The sequence below is a fragment of the Xyrauchen texanus genome, chromosome 10 (genome assembly GCF_025860055.1).
Source record: "Xyrauchen texanus isolate HMW12.3.18 chromosome 10, RBS_HiC_50CHRs, whole genome shotgun sequence".
NCBI lineage: Eukaryota > Metazoa > Chordata > Actinopteri > Cypriniformes > Catostomidae > Xyrauchen > Xyrauchen texanus.
The window spans coordinates 40,694,296-40,720,910 of record NC_068285.1 but is presented as its reverse complement, the minus strand read 5'-3'; the positions used below and the strand labels follow the sequence as shown (position 1 = coordinate 40,720,910).

The 26,615-nt window shown below is 36.8% G+C and overlaps 1 protein-coding gene across 1 annotated transcript; it reads left to right on the top strand.

The window, feature by feature from the left end:
- Nucleotides 1–1,672: 1,672 nt before the first annotated feature.
- Nucleotides 1,673–26,615, top strand: LOC127651085 (tyrosine-protein phosphatase non-receptor type 2-like). The gene is made up of 10 exons (XM_052136809.1): nucleotides 1,673–1,735; nucleotides 3,977–4,067; nucleotides 4,257–4,357; nucleotides 10,033–10,131; nucleotides 11,910–12,047; nucleotides 12,249–12,458; nucleotides 14,474–14,635; nucleotides 15,807–16,003; nucleotides 16,377–16,469; nucleotides 24,732–26,615. The coding sequence occupies exons 1-10, from the start codon at nucleotides 1,679–1,681 to the stop codon at nucleotides 24,754–24,756; spliced, it is 1,173 nt and encodes a 390-aa protein (XP_051992769.1). The 5' UTR covers nucleotides 1,673–1,678; the 3' UTR covers nucleotides 24,757–26,615.

The window sequence follows — 26,615 nt, the reverse complement described above, 5'->3', positions numbered from 1 at the left end:
ATAAAACACATTTCATTTTAATGTTCACTATGCTTCAGAACAAACAGATGATCTTTTAACGTTAATTTTCAATTGATAAACGGTAAAAGACGGTAAAATTGGGAAAAGATCCCACAGACCCCAATGCCATCTTTGGCCATCTCGGTATCCCCTGTGCAGTTTTGTAGAGACTAGAGTTCAGAATAAATTCTCTTTTCTTCCGTCAACTTTGAAATAAAAAAAGAAAGTGCAATGTGTAAATGTATATCGTGATAACAATTTTGTCCATATCACCAGGCCCTACGTCCAGTGAGGATCAGCCAGAGGCATCAGTTCCTTCAGTGCACTATTCAGACCGGTCCGGAAGAAAGCCACCAGAAAGCGGTCAGGATGGTGCACTAAATGTACTAGTTCTAAGAACCCAAGGGCATGATCCTCAACTGGACGGTAACCTAGCTTGAGAAGCAGGATACGGACAGCCGCTAGATCCATGTTGAGTCAGTTCTTCTGTCACGGATGGTTGCTGAGACGTAGGATCTATGTGCAGTTTTTAATTACAATGATGACAGTGAAACAACAAACAGGAACTCAAAACAACAACAAACCAGAACTGACAAAGGAATGCAAAAACTAAAGGGTATTTATACAAACAAGAGCTAATGAGTGAATGGAAAACAAGTGAGAACAATCAGGAACAGATGGTAGTGATGAGAGCAGTGCATACTGGGAAATGTAGTCCGGGAAAACACTTCAAAATAAGAGTCCTAGGAAACATGAGAGAGACAGACTGTGACACAATCTAAAGTCTCAGGAGGTTATGCACTATGTGTGCTTGCAGAACATTTACACTGATGATGTATTTTGTTCACCTTCATCACTTTTAACTTCATTACCTTTAACCTAGATTTTGCAATAACTTTTTTTTTAGCTCAAAATGCTTAAAAGGTGCAAATACCAAAACTGCATCATAAATCACTGCAAAGAACTGAAAGAATACTTCAACTTCTATTCAGAGTAAAATAATAACCTCTATAACAGTACTATCCAATGTTGAAGTTATCTGTTCTGTAAAACAGTTGCACGGCAATAAGCATCACATTTAGGGCAAAAACTGCAACACACATATAAATCCAGATCATCAGGTTTTTTTACTATGGTATATTTATATGTTCCATCAATCCACCTCATATTCTCTCAAATATAATTGTGTTGAAGATTAACGAAGGACTGAAATGTGAAAACAACAGGCAATCGATTAAAATAAATGTGGATTTCAGAATACAGTAGATTGTTCTGGAAGATCTTTGCAAGACTACTTGAATTACAAGTTTTAGGATTGTGTATTGCAAGCGAAAGCAACATATACATTAGTCTACATAGAAAACAAACGAAAGAAACAATACAAAACAGAATTCGGCCTTTGAATAGTATGCAAAAAATTAACAATACAAAAAGGCAATTGAAAAAAATTATACATAAATATAGAAAATACAGCTATATTTCAAAATAAGAACTGCCTCAAGCGACTGACCTTGTCGCGCATGCGTAGAACAGCTGCTCGACTCGTCGCAGACGTCAGCGACACGGACACAAAACACTGACAGACTCTCACAGCGGCGCAGTGTGGGCTCGAGAAATGAATGATAGATACTGTTGTGACGTTCATTTTGAATAAATAACGAGAGGAATTGACGCCGACATGGACCAGGAGTTTGAGGACATAGATTCAGAGGGCCGCTGGCAGAACCTTTATTTAGTAAGTGAAGCTAACAGAGATAGCATGCTAATGAGCCACGCAATCTACAGTTAGTCATCATAGACCTGTGTCTGTATCTCTCGAACTTATCTTCACTCTTTCATTTTAGTCTCATTTTTGGGTTGTCGGTCCGGCGAGAGAGTGAAAGAGAAGCTGTGTAGCTGGGATGTTGTGCTAGTTGTCATGTTGAAATTGTACACTGACTAAATTGTGAGTGAAACTTTGGCTGTCTCAAAACCAAGTGAGCTGCCTATCTGGATAGCGTTTTTAGACATCATAGTCAATCTGACTATGATTATTCAGTCATATGCTCATTGCTCGTTTCACCATAAGAACATGTAATATTATTGCTGCAACAGAACAACACAACGGAATAGTAACATTTAGACAACAAGCAAGCAAGCAGTTCCTGCCTAGACGACAAGCCTAAATGCTGTCAAAGTGTACACAACATTGTTTCAGACGCGGCCTCTTGTGACAACATTAATGTTACATTTATCCAACAGTTACTTCCGTTTATACAAATAGCTATTCTTTCCGACTTAATACACGTTTATTTACTGTATACAGAAAATACAACGTATACAGTTTCCTTTAATACTGCTAAAATGTAAGCATACATGTAACAGTCACAAACACAGGGATTATAATATCCAGCAATCTTTATCATGTCATGTCCGATACACACGCACTCTCTTTACATTTACACTGGCGCCCACAAGTTTGGAATAATGGACAGATTTTGCTCTTATGGAAAGAAATTGGTACTTTTTATTCACCGAAGTGGCAATCAACTGATAACCGTGTATAGTCAGGACATTATTAATGTGAAAAATTACTATTATAGTTTGAAAAAAATTACTTCAAGTTCTCATCAAAACAATTCTCCACTTGCAGCAATGACAGCTTTTCAGATCCTTGACATTCTAGCTGTCCAGATACTCCGGTGACATTTCACCTCACACTTCCTGTAGCACTTGCCATAGATGTGACTGTCTTGTCGGGCACTTCTCACACACCTGACAGTCTAGCTGACCCCACAAAAGCTCAATGGGGTTAAGATCCATAACACTCTTTTCCAATTATCTGTTGTCCAATGTCTGTGTTTCTTTGCCCACTCAAACCTTTTCTTTTTGTATTTCAGTTTCAAAAGTTTCTTTTTCTTTGCAATTCTTCCCATAAGTCCTGCACCCCTGAGTCTTCTTTACTGTTGTACATGAAACTGGTGTTGAGCTAGTAGAAATGGAGTGTGTTTCTTCAAGCGCGTGTCTTTGTGTCTACGGGCAAATTATTTGTAATATTAATTTGATAATAATAATAGTAGCCTAATAAATAATAGTAATTATTTAATACATGGGAAAACAAGCCAAATATCATTTTGACATGGTCAAAGGCATCAGGTGATCATTCTGACCATCGTCGATCCCCGAGATCATCGTCTGTCAGCACAACCCGAATGTGCATTTCAGAGACGTATTTATTAAATTATTTTTGTGATTTCATTATTTAACTTGGACTGAATCATTGTGCATTATATGTCATTAAGAAGAAGAGGTAATCAACGTAAACATTACTGGGTTTCATATCTTTCTTGTAAATAAACAAGCAAACCAACTTGTGCTTTATAATCCACATATGATATTTTTTTCCCCCCTGTGTCTAGACGGTCTGATATGTCCAGTTGTGAACCTGAAAAGAGTACATTTTAGTTTTTTCTGTGTCTTAATATGTGTATCTGTGTCTAACTTAATAAATAACATAAATCATGACCACAATACATTTTTTAGATGTTGCAGAAAATTTGTAATTTGTTTTGTTTTTTAACAAAAACAATACTTTCTTGTTTTTTAATGTGCAATATTTGCTGTAACAAAAGCTAATTTTAATAAAACCTTATCTATGTTATCCAGCTAGATAATGTGACCTTGTTGACAAGATAAACAAGCTAACATAACAAGTTTAAACCTGCAGTTTGCAACAAAAATGTTCAGTACATCACAGAAAACCTGACATTCCCATCAACTGGCCTAAGACCAGCAGGTCACCCTTATTCGGTTTTGAAATGACATGATCAGCTGATATCTGTAATATTTGTCTTTCCGTTTTTTTAATTATTATTATGTTTGCAGACTTTGGCAATTAACTAGAATTAATCCTGATTAACTTAATGTAACATTGTGCCTTATCACTAATGACCAAACTTATATGTTGTTCTGAAGCCTCTTATATATTCCCCCCCAGGAAATACGAAACCAGTCACATGAGTCTGCGTTCAAAGTGGCCAAGTATACTGAGAATCGCAACCGCAACAGATACAGAGATGTAAGCCCGTGTAAGTATCAATTAAAGCTCAAACATCTTCGAACACAAGTTACGTTATAATTTATGAGCTGCACAGTCATCATTATCTTCACACTCCATATTTTCTACAGTGCAGTGATGAAACTGGATGTATAAGTTTAAGGAGTATAAACAATTATAAATTTAGCCTTTTGTTTTGCTCTTACCCCAAACATATCAGTTGACCACAGTCGGGTGAAGTTAGAAAACACAGAGAATGACTACATTAATGCAAGCCTGGTGGTTACGGAAGAAGCACAGAGAAGATACATACTTACCCAGGTGAGTGAACGCTACTCGCTATTGAATTTACTCCTGGAGCTTCAAGCATGCAGTGCAGTGCTAAACGAGAATTCAGGAAGTTTTCTCGTTTTTAAGCTCTTTTGACATGGTTAGAAAGTTTCTTTTAAGCAGACACTTGTCATCTGATGCTCATTTCAGTACAGTGAAATCAGGAATGGTTCCCCTGGAGAAACCTGGAGTGAAAAGGCACTCAAAACAGGGTTTAGTTCCGATTAACATTTTGTTATTGATTCATATAGATGACAAAGAAAAAACTAAATTATACTAAATTACTAGTACTAGTATATAGTACTAGTAATATACTAGTATATTTTTAATATACTTTATACAAAAAAATTAATCGCACAACTTGCTGTGATTAATCGCAATTATCTTAATAATTATCTTCTATATTTAAATGTAGAATCACCTAATTAAATGAATCAACACAAAGGAAGTATATTTTAAATAAAAAAACATTTAATAACATCTTGTTATCTTGTTATCAATCTCATCTAAAAGTGTGCTGTGATGCCCAAGTGGATGCCATTGCTCACCCTTGAGCAAAACGTTGACCCCCAACAAATATCCCTGTGGTCACACATACACACACACACACACACACACACACACACACACACACACACACAAATATATATATATATATATATATATATATATATATATATATATATATATATATATATATATATATAATAATCCTACACATCAAATCTATGCCTCTCAACAGCCCCTCCCTGAGAGTCCCCCCAAAATGGCAAATAACTTCCCCAGCCTTCTACATGACACCGCCTCAAAAGCTGCCACCCTCCCCATCTCCTCGCACCACTCCCGAAATGAGGGCATTTTTATATGTGTTTATCCCCTATATTGATGCCTGTCCCATCGCCTAAAATACAGAATCTGGGGCAAAACGAAACCCAAGTGCCCAACACGTCACACACAAATATCTGAACCTTCAACTAATATTCTTGGATATTAACACACCCCCAAAAAACATGGGTTGCGTCTCCATCTTCTGATTGTCATTGCCAGCATCTGGGTGTGTCTTTAAGACCAAGCCTATACAATCTAGAGGGGGTCCAATAGAATCTGTGTAAAATCTTGAATTGCAAAAGGGCACCCTTGCATCTCTAGGTACAGACTTGACGTTCTTCAGAAGCCCACACTCCCTCCTCCCAGTACCAAATCCAAATCGTTCTCCCATAATCTCTTGATATAAATTAAAGATCCATCCCCCAGACTCTGAATTAGCAGGGAGTAATACACTGATACCTCATGACCTTTTCCAAAAGCAGTAATCACCACTCCCAGAGTATCTGCCACTTTAGGGGGTTGTATGATACTCCCAAAAATATTACAGAGTAGATTATGCAGCTGTAAATACATAAAAACTGAGATCTGGGAATCCCAAAATGTTGAACCAAATTTTCAAAGGATTTCAAAGCTCCACTCTCATATAGGTCACTGAGCGCATTAACCTCCCTCACAATCCACTCTGACCAGCAGAAAGGGGACTTATTAATACATAATTTTGGGTCCAGCCATATGCAGAGGCCACATTTAAATAAATGTCCGAATTAAACACTTTTGTCCATACCAAGTGCAAATGCAAGAGAACGTGGTGTAATTTATCTTCTCAGATTAGTTTGATAGAAAGTCTTTGCAATGGTGAAATGGGGGCAAAAACGTCCTTTACAATACAAAAACAGGAAGGGGCTCTCAATGAGCCAAGTGTCTGTGACCGAATGCATAATAATTAGGGCTGTCGATTTAACGAATTAATTCAGTGTGATTAATTTGACTAAAAATAACACGTTCAAAAAATTAACGCAATTAATCGCAATGCCCCCCTGACCGTAATATTGAAGATTCCTGATGAAGGCAGAGTACCACCTGTTTACCCCAGAGGGCAGTGTGCGAATCTTCAGCTGTACGAGCAATGCGCAGTTTATACAGTGAAGAAAACAACCATTCAGCAGACAACACAAACATGCGTTACGATCTTGTGTTCAAAACACTTGTAGTGCAAATCCGAACTAAGGGATCTCAATATGTGTTCTAAGTATTAAACTATATTTAACTTGACACAGTTACCTAAAAATGTTATGTTTATGACGCAACGCACACTAGACACAACACAAGCATGTCTGATGCAGGTGTTTATTGACGGGTCCTTAAACAATCCCTCATAATAAATCTCGAACTGATTGACAAATTCACTTGTGTAATGGATTGCTGTGAACTGTATGCCAATGATTGACTAATGATCAATAATATGGTAGTAAACAATACATTGTATTCTAAAGCCGCTTTTTGTATTGTCTTATTAATGATTAACTCCTCTGCCACAAGAATGTAATACATTTTAATTATCTGAATATTTTTTTATTTTATAAAATATATATATATATGTGTGTGTGTGTGTGTGTGTGTGTGTATGTATATCTATCTATCTATCTATCTATCTATCTATATATATATATATATATATATATATATTAAAGTAACTATGTATCATTATTTCATCGTTATATATTTAATTATTTTTATATGAGGGGCTTTCTCTGCAAATATTTGAATATGCGATTAATCACGATTAGTTAATTGGGACACAATGTAATTAATTCGATTAAAAAGTTGAATCGATTGACAGCCCTAATAATAATAAAACTAAATCTTGGATAGGCCTAGCCAACCTTTGTCAATCTGCCTATGTAATTTATTGAAATGTAATCTGGGATGCTTGCCATTCCAAATGAAGAACTTCACTATGCTATCAAAGTGCTTGAAATAAGAGAGGGGGACATCTACAGGAAGAGATTGTAGCTATACAATTGGAATACAGTTTTACTAACATTAACTTTCCAATCATAGATAAATGTAATGAAGCCGACCTGCCCACGTCGCTCGAGAACCTTTTTATTAAAGGGTCAAAATTAACTAACTAGATCAACACAAATTTGCTGGGAATATAATATAATATGAAAGGCATAGATTTAGTAGGGTTGGAAACTAATAATAAATATCATCTGTGTAAAGCAGAAGCTTATGGAACCTCCCGCCACCAACCCTGGAAAATCTTCCTTTCTTATCGTGGCTGCTAATGTTTCCAGAGCAAGACAGAACAATAATGGGGAGAGAGGGCAACCCTGCCGGGTGCCCCTATCTAGAGTAAAATAATCTTAAATTAATCAATTTGTTTGTATTTGTGTCTATAAAGTAACTATCCAATAAAAGTATTCCCAAACCCATATATTTCCAAAATCTTAAAAAGATAATCCCATTCTACCATATCAAATGCCTTTTCTGTGTCAAGAAAGATGGCAGCGACCAGAGTCTGATCATTCGCCACTGACCACATGATATTGATGAAACGCCTAATGTCATCAGAAGAGCTACGGCCCCGAATAAACCCCACCTGATCTATATGTATAAGAGATGTCATAACTTAATTGGCTAGCCAGAAGTTTTGACAATATTTTTAGGTCAAGCTGGATCAGGGAAATTGGACTTTAACTCTTACACTCACTTGGATCTTTGTCCTTTTTAAAAATCAGACTGATCCAGGCTTGTGTCATGGTTGGCAGAGGCTTTCCATTCTTAAATTATTCTGTATAAACTTCCAACAAAAGTGGAGCCAGTTCTGTAGTTTAAGATCTATAAAATTCAGCTGCAAAGCCTTCTGGCCCCGGAGCCTTGCCTGTAGGCAAGGTCTTAATTACCTCACCAAGCTTCTCCAAGGTTATCTCAGAATCAAGATAATTTTTCTGATCAGTCGTCAGTTTAGGAAGTTCTAATGGTTCCACAAAGTTTCTAATATCTACAACAGTTGAAGATGTGGAACTATAGAGATCTTTAAGATTGTTTAAAAACATTATTAATATCAATGGCTGAGGTAAATATTTTACCACTATCAGATTTCACTGAGGGAATGGTAGAAAAATACTCTCTCTGCTTTATACATCTATTCAAAAGCTTCCCTGCTTTGTCCCCCAACTCAAAGTATGACCGTCTTGCCCTGAATAGCCAAAACTCCACCTTCTGCAACAAAATAGTATTATATCTGTATTTCAATCGGGTCAATTCTCTAAGGCCATCAGACAACATTAAGTGCTTCAGCTCTGCCTCGGCACTTTTAATATTTCCTACCAACTTTCACTTAAATCTTACGGACTGATTAAAAAAAATATATAGTCCCTATCAGATGGGTTCAAAAGTCTCCATATATCTGTAAGACCAAGATATTTACACATTCTGTGAATCATCAATGTTGCTTTAGCGGGCTTGCACACTTTTGCTTCACTATCATCAAGGACTGAGTCTATCAATAGATTAAGTCTCCTCCCAATATTATATCATGAGGGGTGCCAGTGACTTGTAACATCCCTTCAAGATCTTTAAAAAAAAGTCCTGATCATCAGCGTTAGGTGTGTAAATATTAGCCAAAATCAACCTTTGCCCCTGAATTTCAGCTAAAACAATAATGACTCTTCCTAATTTATCTTTAAACTGTTTGAGAAATTAGAATTGAAGATGTTTCTTTATCAATGTAATGACTCCCCTGCTCTTACTTGAGCCAGCACTAAAGAAAATATGTCCACCCCATAACTTCCAAGAGACATGATATTAGTTGTCATCAGCTTCCTCCATGTAACCAAGCGAGAGTTTGCATACCAAATTTTACATTCTTTGACGAATATTAAATGTGTAGGTAACAAAACATGAAAATCCCTGGTTACAAATCATACTGGTTAATTCCTTGGTTATACAACATGGATAAAACATTACACACATTTTGACCCCCAACAAATATCCCTGTGGTCACACATAAGTACACACGAAAATCCATGGTTACAAATCATACTGGTTAATTCCTTGGTTATACAACATGGATAAAACATTACACACATTTTGACCCCCAACAAATATCCCTGTGGTCACACATAAGTACACACGAAAATCCCTGGTTACAAATCATACTGGTTAATTCCTTGGTTATACAACATGGATAAAACATTACACACATTTTGACCCCCAACAAATATCCCTGTGGTCACACATAAGTACACACGAAAATCCATGGTTACAAATCATACTATAATCAGTCTATAATCATTCATTTGTCAGTTATACAAGTTACCACAGTTCAAAGCACAGAATTACCTAGCAAGACTAGATATTGTATAAATCGTGGATTTAAATTTATTTATTTTTATTTCAAAATTTTATAAAATATGAGTTCCAAAAACAACATTGTAAATGTAAAATTGACCAAAACTAATGCTGACTGAAAAGAGAGGCATATTTGAAGTATTTAGAAATATTTTGATATTTAAAACATTATTTACATATCATAAGATTATCATAAGTTACATATCATAAATTATTTTATATGTAACATCTGAAGATGTCAGTCTGATGTACAGTTGTAGTGATGGTGCTGTAAAAGGGGGTGAATTTTAAGAGCTTTTTTAAGAGGGTTTTAGTTTAAGTCCCACAGCTGAAAATATCTGTTTGTCTCTGCCTGAAAAAACAACAACAACCAGCAAGTCCACCTCGCTTATCAACTAATTGGATTTTGGTGACTAGTCGAGCATTGTGACCCATCCCTACTCACTTTTCAGCTTTCTGTGTGTTTTTTGTTTTGTCAGGGTCCATTGAGAAATACCTGTGGTCACTTTTGGCTGATGATCTGGGAGCAGAAGACCAAAGCAGTTATCATGCTCAACAGAGTTATAGAGAAAGGCTCGGTAAGGTCTCTTTAAAAACATCCAGAATTGAAAATTCTGTCATTCCAAACTCATTTGACATTTTCTTCCTAGGAGCACAAAAGAAAAAGGAAAAGTATAGGACATTAACATCTCCTTTTGTGTTTCACAGATGAACAACAAAATTGCATTTTGAATGAAGAGTATGTCTTTCAAAGTCCAAGTTCACCAGAACCTCAGGAAGTCTATGTAAATAATGTCTCATTAGGGAACTATTCGGTATGTAGCAGGCCTGATCGCAAATCGACAGGTACATGCAAACACAGCTAGACAGTTATTACATAGGTATAGGTTTGACTGAGTTAAAGCTGTATTGCCATTCTTTTTCTTTATAAGACGTCAAGATATTTTAGAAAACACTTTACCAGAGAATCAAGCTTATAATATTGTGGTTCAAGTGGGCTGACGGTGTTTAATTTTCCCTTTTGTAGCTATCCTGTCTCTAAATACCTTTGCTTTAGAATAATTTAACTGATAAACCAATAGTTCAGAAATACTAAGCTTAATATTTCGGAATATTCTGTGAATAGCGCTGATAGTCGGGATATCTGGATCTCTTATGGCTTTTTCTAATACCATGTTGTCTCAATGTCAAAAATATAATTTAAACATTTAGAAGGCTGACCCTCTAATTTGTGAATAATCATAAGACTTTTACAGAACATAAGCAAAGCGTCTTTTGACTGTCAATGTCTTGAAGCTATGTTTAGAGTCTTTCCTGTTAAACTTGCTAAGAAATAGTCTTAATTGTGCACTGTCTTCAGCCATGTCAATATAAGCTTTTGTATCTAAATTACATTGGCATGTTAAAGATTGTAACTGAACAGTGTAACAGTCTTCATTTTAAGACCACATTTTCATATCAGTATGAATTTACACTGTTTACTTTTATTATTTTTAGTAGGTGATAGACTGATATATCCGACCAAATAATCATTTGGCCATTTTGAGATTATTAACAAAATTGGTTGTTCCCCCTAATATGTAAGTTATAGATGCACGGTTGTATTGGGTAAACATCGGTATCAGCTAAAAGCAATTATGTGCACACTAGCTGAATGGTTAAAAAATAGCCGATGATCAGGGCTGATTATTTCTTGTCAAATGGGGGTGAAGTAATGCAACGGACATGTGTAGAATTACTTTGAATTGGGTGACAGAGACAACAGAGCTGCTGTTTGTAAGTTCTGCACTGTGAGAATTACACCACTACTGGAACTACCTTTAAAACTTTTAACACTATTCATCCGATTACTCCCCTTATAGCTTGAAATCGCAAGGAATATGATGAGTTTGTATAAGCTAAAGCGGAGGCTGCTTTAGCTAAAAAGAGACAAGCTTCATCTTTCACAATTCATTTAATATGAATTTAAGAATGTTCAAAAAAATTAAGAATTCTTACCAATTTAATGTGTGTAATTAATTATCAGCTATAAAGTAGCATAAAGCAGAACCACTAAACGATAGATGTCCGCAGATGTCGTTCTAAATAATTGGATATCGGTATCGGCAAACAACTTTTATATCGTTGCATCCCTAATGTCATTTCCAAATCGACCAATTACCTTTTTTGAGAATTGAGTGAAACAAATTTACTTTTGCCTGGATTACATTTTTATTATTGTGTGTATTATTTGTATATCAGCATTATATTGGATGTCCTGCATTTTGGATATCAGTGGCCACCACTGTTGAATTCAAACTAGTCGACCATTCAGTGTAATTGCTCCATATTTGTTCATACACGATTCTTAATGCAGGAAAAGTGTGCACAGTACTGGCCAACGCAAGAAGAATGTGAGATGTCGTTTCACGACACCCGCTTTGTGGTGACTCTAGTGTCCGAGGATGTGAAGTCCTATTACACCACCACAGTGTTGGAACTACAGAATGCAAATGTAAGATTCTCACATTGATCACTGAAATCACATTTTTGCTCACAGAATTGGCTGGTCTATTTGAGGTCTTTTCATGCATATTAGTGCTTTATTCATATTCCTTTGTTTTTAATTTTTTCAGCATTTACGTTAATTCTATGCTGCAGCAATACTAGAATTCAAAACTCTTTTCAGTTATGCTATGATTTTTTACACACTTAGACTGGGGAGACGAGAGAGATCTTCCACTTTCATTATACCACTTGGCCTGACTTTGGCGTACCAGAATCCCCTGCCAGCTTCTTGAACTTCCTGTTTAAGGTGCGGGAGTCTGGCTCACTCGGGATGGATCAGGGTCCAGCTGTGGTGCACTGCAGTGCAGGCATTGGACGATCTGGAACATTCTCTCTGGTTGACACTTGTCTTGTCTTGGTGAGTTGAATCTCTGGTACAAGTAACTTGACTTTAAAAATATACTAAATTGTTTTAGAATTTCTTTGAAAACCTTGATGGTGAGTGTTTTGAGTTGTTTTATGGGTTTTTTTCTCAACTTGGGAACTTCTAGAAAGTAAAGTCTTGCACAGTGTCATTTCTGCCGATGGAAATGACATTTTTGAATCAAAAAAATAAAAAACAATAGTTGCCTCCTTTGTTTTGCTAAGACTAATTTAATCGATAACATTTGTCGTAGACAGACAATTAAATAATGTTTTTACTAGGGATGCTCCGGTCAGGATTTTTACAGCCGATATTGATCACCGATCTTCTTGTCACCTGATCGGCCAAAATAGATCCCGATACCAATCTCTGTCAAAACTGGCTATATGTAATTTAATTGAATTTTCCTCTTCCCAGTAATATCACTTTGCTTAGATTTTGCTGACAAAAAGAAGTTTAAAAAGTTTTTTTTTTTTTTTAAACAAGATTTTAAAAGTAGTACAGGCTAACAAAATATTCTCTACATTAAGATGGATAGCCCTGTAAAAAATTATTGTGTCAAATTGAAGACAAAGTGATGATAGGTGCAATTAAACTTAATGTGACATTTTTGATTATTGATTCATTGTCATTATATCGTATAATTATTATTATTTCTTATTTGTTTTCTGTTTTATTTTTGCATTATTTTTAGTACATTATATTATGGTCTCTTAATATTGTATAAAGAATTATTATATTTTGTAAATTCCTTCCCTGCATTTTCGTTTAGTTGGATGAGTGTATTAATAGTTCACATTTCACTTGTTGCTGTTTGAACTTTAATGAGGGAAACACACACTCTCTCATGAGGGATGGGAGATGAAAGGAAAGCAGAGAAAGAGTGCATGTTTCTGGATTCTACAGGTGTTATTATTGTTAATGCATTTTAATCTGGAGGTATTTAATAAAGATTTTGGATTACACCACATTTTGTAACTAGCGTTATTGCCCGATAGATACTAAGAAGCTGCCATCATTAATGATAATAAGAACCGTTTCACAGCTACCGCTGTTTTCCCTTTGCCTTGTCACCTGTGAAAAGCGTCATTAAGAGTACAGTACACAAATTTTCATATTTGCCAAACGTCTCCCACTGCATTGTTCTTTACTGCTGAATCAAGTTTGTTGTTTTACAACACTATGCCAGTACTCTCCACACTCCTTTATTCCACGATAGCGCTGCTGAAGTCTTAATGGAGCTGTGCATCTTTTGCGACATGAGTGATCCGTTTATGCAATTACTGATCACCGATCAAGTCATGTGGCGTGAATATTGGCCAATACCGGTGGCCGATCGATCGGAGCATCCCTCATTTTTACACTTTCTACATAATATGGAAAAATCACAGCTTGATTTGAAATGACACCCAATAAAAATATTCTGCTCTGAATATGAAGACATGGTAAGTTTCAAAGTCAGTTTTAATATGACCTTCATATAACAAATATAAAAAATTGAATTATGTTTGTTAAAAAAAAGAAAGAAAAAACACCCATGTTTTTTAATCTTTTTTATATATATATATATATATATATATATATATATATATATATATATTTATTTATTTATTTATTTAGCTTCCTTTTATTTGTAAAATGTTTTAACTTCCACATTTTTTTGTTTAAAAATAAAAAAAAAATTGCTGGTTGTTCAGTATGTTTGACAATTAAAAATAATATACACAGTATTTCAAGTTTGCCGCAATTAATTGCAACAAGTTGTATGAATAATCTTTAAATGGAAAAGTCTATTTAAGTTTCTACAGTCTTTAAAAACTGTTGAAAAACTTGAATTAGTGACTTTACTATAATCTCAAATTATTTTGTTTGCCTGATTGTGGTTTTACATAAAATTATCCATGAGAACAGACACTGAAAGTATAACTTGTGTATTTCTTCCTGTACATTTGGGACTTTAGAGGTTAGATAACCACTGCCTTTCTTGTCTTCATTACCAATGTTATCAGATGGACAAAAAGAAAGACCCACTGGCAGTGGACATTAAAAAGATTCTGCTGGACATGAGGAAGTATCGGATGGGTCTGATTCAGACCCCTGACCAGCTGCGTTTCTCATACATGGCTGTGCTGGAAGGAGCCAAGTATATTATGGGAGACTCCTCTGTGCAGGTAAATCATGAACAACACGCTTCATTAATCAGTAATTCTTTCTGAGAGAGAATTATTTGCATGAGAATCGCCATTAAAGGTGCTGCAAGCTGTTGAAGCAGGAAATTGTGCGCACACACACACAAAAAAAACTTTCACTTCTGTCAGTTTTATTGAATGTTTCCTTATTCATATTACTTAAATTCACATAACCAAGTGAACCTAAATTAACTGAGTTGTTTCAGTTCTTTCAGGCTTTTCCTGATCTACTTGTGTTGGGACAATTTGAATATGTTTTGTTTGGTTAACTGAAACTGGGTAGGGGATTTCTGATTCTCAGCATGCTTTGCAAGCACTCGATACAGTGAGAGAACTTGTTATATAATATTTTAGTGCAAGATGACGAGACAAGTGGAGACTTGTAGCATTTAATGTCATGTTGTATTGAGGTTTAGAAGAGTTCTTTTATGTTTTGAGGTTTACCATCATGGTGAAGAGTGGAGCTTATCTTGAGTACAGGTACATGTTGAGAATGTGCTATATTCATAGAATAGTGTTTAACTTTAGCATGCAACTTTTCACTGCTCTAGTTAGTTGATCGCTGAAAGAGATTAATTTGAGTTCATTTAACATTTCTAATTTAGTTGGGTACTCAATACATTTAGGTTTCCTCTACATGAAGTATATACAGTATGTTGAGATAACATGGTAGTTTAAATTTCTCTCTCTCTTTAGTGCTGCCTAACGGCGTGTGCGACTTCACGATGATATTGGTCCCGGTCTAGCACGGCGTGTAGAGTTTGTGCTGTTGATAATTGTAGCCATGTTTTGATGTTACTGTGCCATGTCGTTTTTGGCCGTCCTGGTCGTTTTTTCCCTTCGATTTTTCCTTCCAGGATTTGCTTTAATAGCTGGTATTTGTGGTCGTTTCGGGCAGTTTAAATTTAAGAGATCTAATTTTAAACACATGGAACCACTGTCCATGATTGAATCATCTTCTGCCAAAGAGTTATTTTTTGGGTGTGTGGTAGTAAAGAGGAAAGAGGTCTCTGTTTAATTCAGTGGGTGTGGCTGGAGGAAGTTCCAGAATGGCTAACATCTATTACAGTATCTTTCACTTTTCACTGGACATTGGACAAGACTTGCTGTGTGTTTGTGGTGTGTATATTGATTTGGGTGATTATGTGTGCAGAAACAGTGGCGAGAGCTCTCCAGAGAAGACCAGGAGCCCCTGTCTGAGTCTCCCCCACCAACACAACCTCCTAAATGCACAGAGTGCTACAACGGCAGCAAGCTGTCTCGTCTGGAGGATGGGATGGACACGAAGACAGCAAAAAAAACTGGCCTGGAGACCCCAAACAAAGAACTAGACAGAGATGCTGGAACAAAGTATGGAACAATTATTAGTCTTAAAATTAATAAACTGAAACATTTTCTATCATGATTGTTTGTCGAGGCGAACGCCTTGTCCTCAATATTCACACACCGCTAGACCTAATATGTTCATGCTTATGTGGCTTTGTCCTAACCAGCCTGACCCAGTGACACAAAGATATTTTGTCACTCCCTTTATTTGTATTTTTGTTTATGTTGCGTTGGGTAGCTCCTGCCACATTTAGGACTTATTGGTCCTAAATCCAGCTTTACAAAGCTGTAAATTAAACATCATATAGTTTCTGCCAGATTAGAACATGGTATTTAAGGTAGGAATTTCTCAGGTTTATACCACATTGACTTGACATTCACTGTTTACTCTCTCCAGTGGTCGTAAGAGACAGAGGGATGAGAAGTTGTCCAACCCATCACAGAAACAGACAAAACCCAGAATCAACGACCCAGACAAGAAGAGGAAAAGGTGAAACTAAAGCTAAATTACATTTTTATGTGCTCTATCCCTTAATGACTCAATGAGTCACTTTAACATGTCTGGTCATGTATATGTAATGTCATATAATCCCACAGATGCTCCAACCCACACATCTCTCATGATGTCAGTTAGTTTGTAGTGTCTCAGATAGTTACCTTGGTAGATTTGCGGAGTTTGTCATTCTTTTGGGGCTTTCGTAGGTTACTTCAGGATTTACATGTGCAGGGAGCAACCCTGCTGCTGCTTATACCTTAAATGTATATTCTGTGATGGGACTGTTCAATTATGGGTCAAATATAGCAGATAGTGCATTTAAATATAATTCCAGAAGTGAGGATCATTCCAAAGCTGTCCTTTACTCTTGTTTGACCTGTAGCATTTGTCCTTCTTGATTCTTGATTTAATCAGCATTTTTCCACATGTCTGCATGCTCCAGAACAAACTGAAAAAGATGATTGTAGTACATCAGTCTAAGAGGGGTTGCAAAGCTATTTAAAAGGCTCTGGAACTCCAAAGAACCATAGTGAGAGCCATTATCTCCAAATGGAGAAAACTTGGTACAGTAGTGAACCTTCCAGAAGTGGCTGATCTTCCAAAATTTCTCCAAGAGCACAGAGATGACTTATCCAGGAAGTCACAATAAAGCCAAGTGCAACATTCAAGGAACTACAGGCCTCTCTCACATCAATAAAGGTCACTGTTCATGACTCCACTATCAGAAAGACACTGGCCAAAAATGGCATCTATGGAAGAGTGGCTAGGCGAAAACAACTGCTAACCCAGAAGAACATTAAGGCTTGCCTGAATTTTGCCAAAACACCTTGATGATCCTCAAAGCTTTTAGCTTTATACTTTGCTGCTTCAGGGCTAGGGTGACTTGCAATAATTGAGGGAAACATGAATTTAGATTTCTACCAGAAAATCCTAAAGGAGAACGTCCATTCATCAGTCTGTGAGTTGAAGCTCAAGTAAATTGGATTATGCATCAAGTCAATTATCCAAAGCATAGGCGAAAGTCCACCTCTGAATGGCTCAAAAGAAGCTAAATTAAAGTTTTGGAGTGGCCTAGTCAAAATCCTGACTTAAAACCGATTGAGATAAACGGGCATTTCATGCTCAAAAACCCTCCATTGTGGCTGAACTAAAGCAGTTCTGCAAAGAAGAGTGGGCCAAAATTCCACCAGAGCGTTGTGAAAGACTGGTCTCCAGTTTTCAGAAGCGTTTGGTTGCAGTTGTTGCTTCTAAAGGTGGCACAACTAGCTATTAAGTTTAACTGTACGTTCACACCAGAAGCGGCGAGAGCGTCAAAATTCGCTCTGGCTGCCCTGCCTTCAACGCTCGAGGACGCTCGTGAACGCTCTGACGTAGTTGAAATAGGCGGCAATGTTTGTTCTGAATGCTTTGTTTTGTGAACTATATTTAAAGGGGCTGCAATTTAAACATCCAGACATGTCGACCATTTACTTTTTGCCGACCTATCACAAGTAGCGTATATCCTCATGAACTCTTTAAAATGTGAAAATAAGAAATCGATCGATGGCAGTAAGTAATTAAAATTATAGTTGTTTGTTATAAAAATAAAATACATTTGTAATAATAACTGTGGTCTTGGTCATATATTACAGGGAAAACCGTCACGGCAATAATTCGTTTCTCCTCCATTTTATCTTCGGAACGAATGCTTGGTGGGAACCAAAGTTTACACGGTTATGTTCTCTAGACTTCGCTAGAGCGGAGCACTTCTATATTCCAATAGGTTGCCGCCGAACTTCGTCACAGCTCATTACCATAATGTTGACTGCACTTGAACTTCCATCTGACGCCCACGCCGCCCAAGACTCGCCGCGCCGCTTCTCGCCGCCGAGAGACGCTAGCTGTCATTGAAAATGAATGACTTCCGGTCGATTTGACGCTCTCAACCGCCTCTGGTGTGAACGTACGGTAAGGGTGCAGTTCGTTTTTCACATGGGTGATATAGGTGTTGGATAACTTTTATATATATATATATATATGTTTATATGTATGTGAGTCTAGAATTTTACATTCCTTGAGCTATATTGGCATTAACACATTATAATATACCAGTGGTTCTCAACCTTTTTTTGATGAACGCCCTCCCACTTTATTCCCTTACCCGTTAACGCTGCTAAACCAGATACTTCAGATGCATCGCTAGACTTCAAAATCAGACGAACCGCTGTACAAATGCGGACCAAGCCGTATAATTGAGAACCAACAGATATACTCCAAGTCTAGATAAACGTTTTAATGCAAAGATGAAGTTGATGATAGATTTGATTAGGGCTGCACGATTATAGCAAAAATGTACAAAGCAATCGTGCGGTTCTTCAGAGTAGCAGATTTTAATGGTCGATATGAGCTGTGCTCCAGTTTCTTCAAAGCATCTTTTTTTAGCATTAAATATTGTAATAATGTTTGTTAATGTTAGGCCAAATAAGAATTATTTTAAATGGGTATCTATGGTATAAAATAAATTAAATGTATTGCTAAATTATTAGTCCATGTACAGTAAATAATATGACATATTCAATATTCAAACTTATTAACAGCCAAATTAATAAAACCTTTGGTGGCGAGACAGGGGACCATTCATACCATTAGATCTTCAATGGCGATTTTGTTCATGTAAGATCATCGTTAGATCATTTCTGGCTCAGTGGTTGCACTTTGGAAATTAAAAAAAGCCATTTGCGAACAGAGTTTGTGTGATTTCATGAAAATGTTAAATCTACTAATACCAGCGGCATGGCAAATGGTTCTTATTAGAGCAGACAATGACAGTGATTCCTGAAATATGCTTTTCATGCCATATTCTTTATGTTGGCTACACCTCCAAAACACAATTAAAACAGTTAAGCTGAATTACTTTATTGCTATTTTGTATGAATCAAATTCACATTGGCCTACTTATTAACATGACAAAACAAAACTTTTATTACATTTTACACAGAAATTGAGCAAAGTGACAAATTCTCCCTTTACAATGACTGCTGTCACTCACAGCAGGTTTACACTGTTTGAGACATGCACTTCGAGCTCAATGACGCTCCGCACAAAGTTCTGCACTCAGTTAAGTTTGCGAATGCTCTCATTAAAAACAAAGCTGTCCAATCAGTATAATAAAACAATTATTTACTCCGCGTCTATGCCTTGATTAGAACGGGATCATCCACCAATCAGTGAACCGCGGCTAACAAAGTGCGGCAAAAGAGCCCTTTGTACGAAGGTGTCTGGAACTGTTCCTGGTATGCAGCAAATGCCCTAACCCCGCCCCCAACCCTAATCCTAACTGTATGGAGCCTGTAATAGCCTGCCATGAACAACAACAGGCACCTTTCACCTTTTGCGATGGAAGACATCAAGTACGCAGTCTTGTACCTTTGTATTTTGTCCTATTGTCAAATACTTTTGCTTGAAATGAAAGTTTGTATAATGTTGTGATTCACCTCGGGGCTGGTTGGTTTGGTTCATGGCTTACAACTATTATGAAGTTTTTTTTATGAAATCCCGATAGAAAAAATGAATGGGAAAAATACTTCCAGAACCAGGATGGCTGAAAATGTGGGCAGGCAGTGTTGTATGTGACACTGTAACACTGTTGCTCTATTGTGTATTTTAGCATGACTGGGATTCTGTATTGACCAATCAGCATCCAGGACTGGAACTATCCATTTCATTAGCTAGGTATCGACAAATTTCAGAACCGGTGAGTTGGGTCGGGTCAGCATTGTGTTGAGGCCGATGAACGTATTAGTTTCTTACTGAAGTAAGAGCACAATTTGTGACACTTGCCACTGAGCTCTGTCAAATTTTAGGTAAATGCTGTACGTTACATTTGAACTCCACGTAAGTCCTGTTGCAGCTTGTGTGTAATTGTGTCTTATGTTACGGTTGCAGTCTGGGCTGTATTTGCTGTACATGACAGCGAGTGCTGCCCTGTTGGGAGTCACCCCCCAATGAGGCAGCAGTGGCATATCTGCAGGATTTTTGTAAAGACAAGCTTGTCCAGGCTCTTCACAATCCTTAGGCTGTACGTGAGAGCCATGCTCAGACCCTGTGTGCTGTGATGTGCTTGCTGTTGCTCTCACTGCCTGTGGTTGTTTGCATTGACATTTTAGGACTGCGCTTCAGCATGGTGTGATGATTTTTTTCTTTTTTTCTCCTGCTATAAAGAGATCCTGTTTTCATAACTTTACTAATTTAATCACTACTTTGTCTTAAGAATCATGTATTATCTTAAGAATGGTTTTATTTTTTTTGTTGCTATTGTTGATGTACTGTAAGTCTAAATGAAACTAAGGAACTTCTAGATTGATATGTGGCAGATATCTTTCGTGTTTTTTGGCAAAGCCGCAACAGTAACTCATTTGAATTTTTAAATGTTTGTGCACGTGTGGTTTGTTTTCTCGTAACCTGCTGAATGGCGGAACTCACGTGTTTCTGTAGTCTGAGGTGTGAGTGTGTTTGTTAAATCATGTTGCCAAAGTTGCTGCCTATTTTTATTTTTTTTTTTTCTTCTGCCATCTGAATCTGACCAAAACAGGATGCATGTATAACAAGATCTTTTGCATTAAACTTCCCCCTCACTTGCCTTTCTGCCCCCCTTTATCACACAAAGTGTTTCAACATTCAGCAGTACACAACAAGGCAGCATATAACATGCCAAAACATTTTAACTACTGAAGGTAATGGGGTGATGGACAATAAATCAATCCTGACTGCCATTCTGTTACAGCAATTATAGTAGTTTCTGCCTCTAGTGCATGGAGGTGCAACTGCCTATAATTCAACAGAGTGTCACTCAGGTGCAGAGCTTAAAAGAAATAATAATGAATGCATTATTGTTGAATGCATTGAATGTTTCAGGAATGCTCTATGACAGTATCTATTTCATCGATAACTGTTGAAACTAATTAAGGGCCAGGCACTGAAAGTGCATAGGCACCTGTTTTATTCATTAGTGTTCTTCTTCTTGGAAGACTCTCTCAAATGTAACTGACCCAAATTTGGGGTCTCTAACTCCACCAGTTGGAGTTTCCTATTACTTTTAAACTGTAAGGCCTAGAAACCGAATTGTGTAATTCCGTGGGTCAAGCCAAGTCAGGGTGGGTAACGTTTTTTTTTTTTCTTCTCTGCACCCTAGATTTTACGCCATTTTTAATTTGCTTATTCTTTTTCGAACTCGTCCAAGATCATTTGTCCGGTTCACTCGAAATTTGTCATGCATCATCTAGGGACACTGCTGACATAGTTAACAAAATCTTTATGATAGACCACACCGTTCATGAATAACGCTTCAACGAATTTGACCACGAGCACGCCAAAATTTATGTGTTGACATGAATCCAACTGTCATCACATTTCTGCACAGCACCATCTGGTGGTAAGAAGATATGAAAAATTTATATTTCCTCTTATAACTTCTGAATAGTTTGGTTTAAAATTATAAGGCTGGTCTCTAGATTCCTTGGGTCATGACGAGTATGGTGAAACTCAATTTGCTGTGGCCGGCCATACTTCCTGACTGCCATTTTGAATTTAATTGGAAAACTACTTTATATTCTATTTGCACTAAATTTGTATAATATCATCTAGGGCAATTACCAAATTCCACAAAATAAATAAATGCATGAAAAAAAAAATATTTCAGGGATCCAAACTCCTCACCTTCCAGAGAAATTAGCCGTTTTGAAACCATAATTGGTCACTTTTGTGATTTGTGAAGAACAATGATTAATGTGCAAAAGTGAGTGGCATTAAGGGTTTTTCACATAACTCGCATCAGCGCTGCAGAATACATTGAAGTCTATGAAGGGACGGCACTACACCAAAGTGTTTTCACACGCACGTTTTTGCTTCAACAATAAAGTCTTTTGAGAGTATGAAGCAACAAGAAATATTTTAAAACTGTTCAAATATGTGAAGAGACATCGAATGCCTCATAATTTCTTTTAATAAAATATTGCCTTATCGTTTATGAAAATCAGAGACCCCAGTTATTGAACTAATTTAAATTCACCAAAAAACGCTTGGACCTAAACATAAATAAGTCCTTTTGTTACTTTCTGCTATCAAAGCAACATATGTTTTCATTGTTTATTGTGCACATGCACACCTCCTGTTTTTTACGTGGTAAACTCGTAAAATCGCCCCTCTGTGACTCTGCAACTCTTGTCATGTGGAGGGCAAGGTGGCGCTTGGCGCAGGCATTGAACGGAGAGCATTGACGCCTCAACTCATGTGAAATGCGCTTTTCAATGAAAAAAATAACATTATTTAATCTCAAAATTATAATTATTTATATATTGTTGTGGTCTTTTCTCAGCTTTTGCCATGCTCAGCAGTTTAAATAGGCTACTGTAGGAAAAGGCTTTATCTCGACAATGCTTTAACATATTGTCATGAAACTTTGTTTGCGTCATTATCACTACACCCTGACAGCACCATATCAATTTGCTGACAGCGCCAGCTATTGGTCAAGTTAAAATGAATTCTATTGTAATATACACAGATCTGCTTGTGTTTTTCATACCACTTTTCTTGAAATCATAATCAGTGATGTTCAATTGTACTTCCCTGTCATGACGTTACTCTGCTTGGCCCCATAATTTTTGCTTGCAGCTATATTTTCAACTTCCTCAGTTTGTCAAAACAAGCAAAAATAATGAATGCACTTAAAATAGAAAGTTTATGGGGCAAGTGGACAGGATGGTTTGAAAGCAGAAATGTAAAGCTTGTGTTTTTGTTAAAGCGTGTGTATTCATTATTCAGAACAAAAATTAGCTATTTGAGCTGCAAAGTTTTACATTTAAAATTTTCCTTTTGGAGCGGGACTCATTTTTGAGGTGGATGAACTTCTGGTTATGTGTAACTTACATCATTTCTGTGATGGTAGGTGGTTTAATGAGTGCATGAGACTTTTGTTTCTTTTTACAAACCTAGGGACTTTGCGTCCGGGATGCGCAAAAGCACACTGAAGTGTGTCATTCTGGGTCCACGATGCACATAAGTGGTTTTGTGCCGCTCTGTATTTGAGCTTTTCTTGTTTCATAATTTAATCGTTGTCTGGGATAAGAGGTTAGTCATTTAGCTTATTTGTTTGTTGAATATCTGTTAGTTACCCTGTTAAAGGACTGTGCATAGAACCCTATGAAACACGTCTGATTGGCTAACATGGACATAATGCAGCCTTATACAGTAAATGGTTTCCTTAATTCTGACTAGCTGACTAATAGCTCAAATAATGCACTAACTGGTTGATTGGTAGTTTTAGAGATTCCTACCTTTTACCTGCAAATTCTGAATTACAGAGTGAAACAACTGTCATTTCAAATCAACAACTACAGAGTAACAAGTGTCGCCCAATATCTGAATGAATTATTCTTTTGAGCCAGTTCGAATCAACAGCTACAGAGCAGCAAGTTTTGCCATATTTCTGAATGAATGATTCTTGTAAACTGCCTCTTTAAATAAATCAACAACTTCAGCACGACCAGTGTTGTCCGATTGCCAAACAAATGGCATATTAGTCAGTTTGATTTAACAACTACAGAGCGACCAGTATCTGTCAACCAATTCCAGAACTAATAATTATTTTGAACCAGTTCTCTTTAGTGAATTGACAAATACAGCATATTATGGTCCAAACAAATGACTCTTTTGTGAAGGTTCTTTTTCAGTGAATCAATAACTAGTGTGACCAGTGTTGCCTGATTCTCGAACGAATGACTCTTATGAACCGGTTCTTTTAAGTGAATCAACAACTACAGTGCAACCAGTGTTGTCAGATTCCTGAATGAATAACTTTTTTGCTTTATTTTTAGTGAATTAAAATGACGTAAGATTTCATAAGTTAATGAAAAAAGTAAATTTCATAAAAAGTTAATTTCATACTGGGGGGGGGGCGGGGCGGGGCCGGTCCCCAATCAGCCTGATGAGGCGCGCGAGGGATAAAGGCGGCCGGTGACGATTGTTCGAGAGAGAGAGAATTACGGACATGTCCGTCATGTGTGTTTGTGTTGTCTTTTAAGTTTTCCATTAAACTATGATTTATATCGTCAAGCCGGTTCTCGCCTCCTCCTTTCCCATCCTTTAACTGTGTTACACATACCCTGCTTTACAGTTTGTCACCGATGCTGTTGGTAGAGCTGAACTTGTATTAATCCGGAACATTCCTTTTAACGCTGTATTTTATGTTTCTGACTTGATATTCTGTGACTCTATCCACAGAGCGAGAACAACCAGTGACTTCTAACTCAATGGCAACCTCAGCAAAAGATCTCCATCCCATAATGCTCCCACATCCACCTCTGTGTTTTTAGAAACCGTTTACAGAATGAACTCTTGGAGAAAGTTTCTCCACTCTGCACAACAGCACACACCAGCACTATTACAGTGAATGAAACTCAATAATATCAAGAGGACCGTGCATCACCATAGCTTGGATTGGTTTTAATTTCATTGGACCTATTTTGTGTCTTCAGTTATTTTTTGGTTTTTATTTTTCTGCTCTTTGATTTTGTTGTGGGAAGAAGCAGCAGGATCTGAAGTAGTTTTATGCATTTCTAATGCTGTTCACACATTGTATTTTTAGACAACTTTTTTCAGAGGCAAAATGAAATGCTTTATTTTTTATAAGAAAATACTTGATATTTCCTATCATATCTACAGGACTGTACACTCATATCCAGTTTGTGAGATTGTAAGATGATGTCTTATGCTGATGAGTGGTCACATTGTGTACATAGTGTACCTTATGAAATGTAAAAAAAGAAATTGATTGTACAAAATGATAAACAGACAGATCTGGTTGAGACACACAGAACAAACCAACAGTGTCTGATGTTGAAGAGTCTTACTTTTCTATATCCAAGAGTTGGATCCATGAATAAAACTAACATCATTTAGTTTCTCTAACAATGAGAGCCTTTGTCTACTTTTCAATCGGTCAACTAGGGCTTCACAATTCATTGAAAAAATTATCGAGATTAAAGTTACAGCTGTCGCAATTATATAATAGTGTAAATGTCAGTCACTGCAGTCTGCATTCCATTTTGGTGAATCCCACTGAAATGTTCTGTTTACAAAGGTATGTTGTGGACCGTTATGTGCAGGAAGGAAAAGGCAAATCAGTGCAGTTTAAATTAGTCGAAAGGCATATCAGTAATGCTGACTATTTATTCAATATATGAATAATAATAAAGCAATTCAGGAACACATTTCTCAGCTTGTTTTGATGCATTTCCCACATAAAGAATATGGCATGCAGCTGCCCCAAACAAAAGTATTTTAATGTAAATTCTATAAATTGAAGCATCGTAATTACAATATCAAAGGAAATAATTGGCAATTATGTTTTTTTTTTTCATAATCGTGCAGCCCTACAGTTGGCCGACAAGCGTTTACTATTTAAAATTGACATGCAGTGTTGGATAGTAACAAATTACATGAAATATGGATTGCATAATCAGATTACACAAATCAAGTGCTTGAAATGAGATTACATTTTATGGATGTTCACTGGATGTTTTTGGCACCATTCAGAGTAAATTCTAGAGACTGTTGTCTGTGAAAATCCCAGGAGATCAGCAGTTACAGAAACACTCAAACCAGCCCATCTGGCACCAACAATCATCCATGTGATTATCTAATCAGCCAATGTGTAAAATCATGCAGGTACGGGTCAGGAGCTTCAGTCAATGTTCACATCAACCATCAGAATGGGGAAAAAAAGTGATCTCAGCGATTTGGACCGTCGCATGATTGTTGGTGCCAGACGGGCTGGTTTGAGTGTTTCTGTAACTGCTGATCTCCTGGGATTTTCACACACAACAGTCTCTAGAATTTACTCTGAATTGTGCTAAAAACAAAAAACATCCAGTGAGCAGTTCTAAGGATGGAAATGTATTGTTGATGTGAGAGAATGTCCAGACTGGTTTGAACTGACAAAGTCTACAGTAACTCTCTGTACAATTGTGATGAGAAGAATATCATCTCAGAATGCTGTTCTAAGATGCGGGTTGGTGCTGTTTTGGAGGTACAAGGGCAGGTGGCTTTAATGTTGTGGCTGGTAAGTGTGTGTGTATGTGTGTGTATATATATATATATATATAT

Excerpts from the sequence above, each read along its gene's own strand:
- LOC127651085 (XM_052136809.1), top strand. The coding sequence starts at position 1,679 with ATGGACCAGGAGTTTGAGGACATAGATTCAGAGGGCCGCTGGCAGAAC. Across the intron at positions 12,048-12,248 it reads TGGAACTACAGAATGCAAAT|ACTGGGGAGACGAGAGAGAT; the intron begins GTAAGATTCTCA and ends TTACACACTTAG. Across the intron at positions 12,459-14,473 it reads TTGACACTTGTCTTGTCTTG|ATGGACAAAAAGAAAGACCC; the intron begins GTGAGTTGAATC and ends CAATGTTATCAG.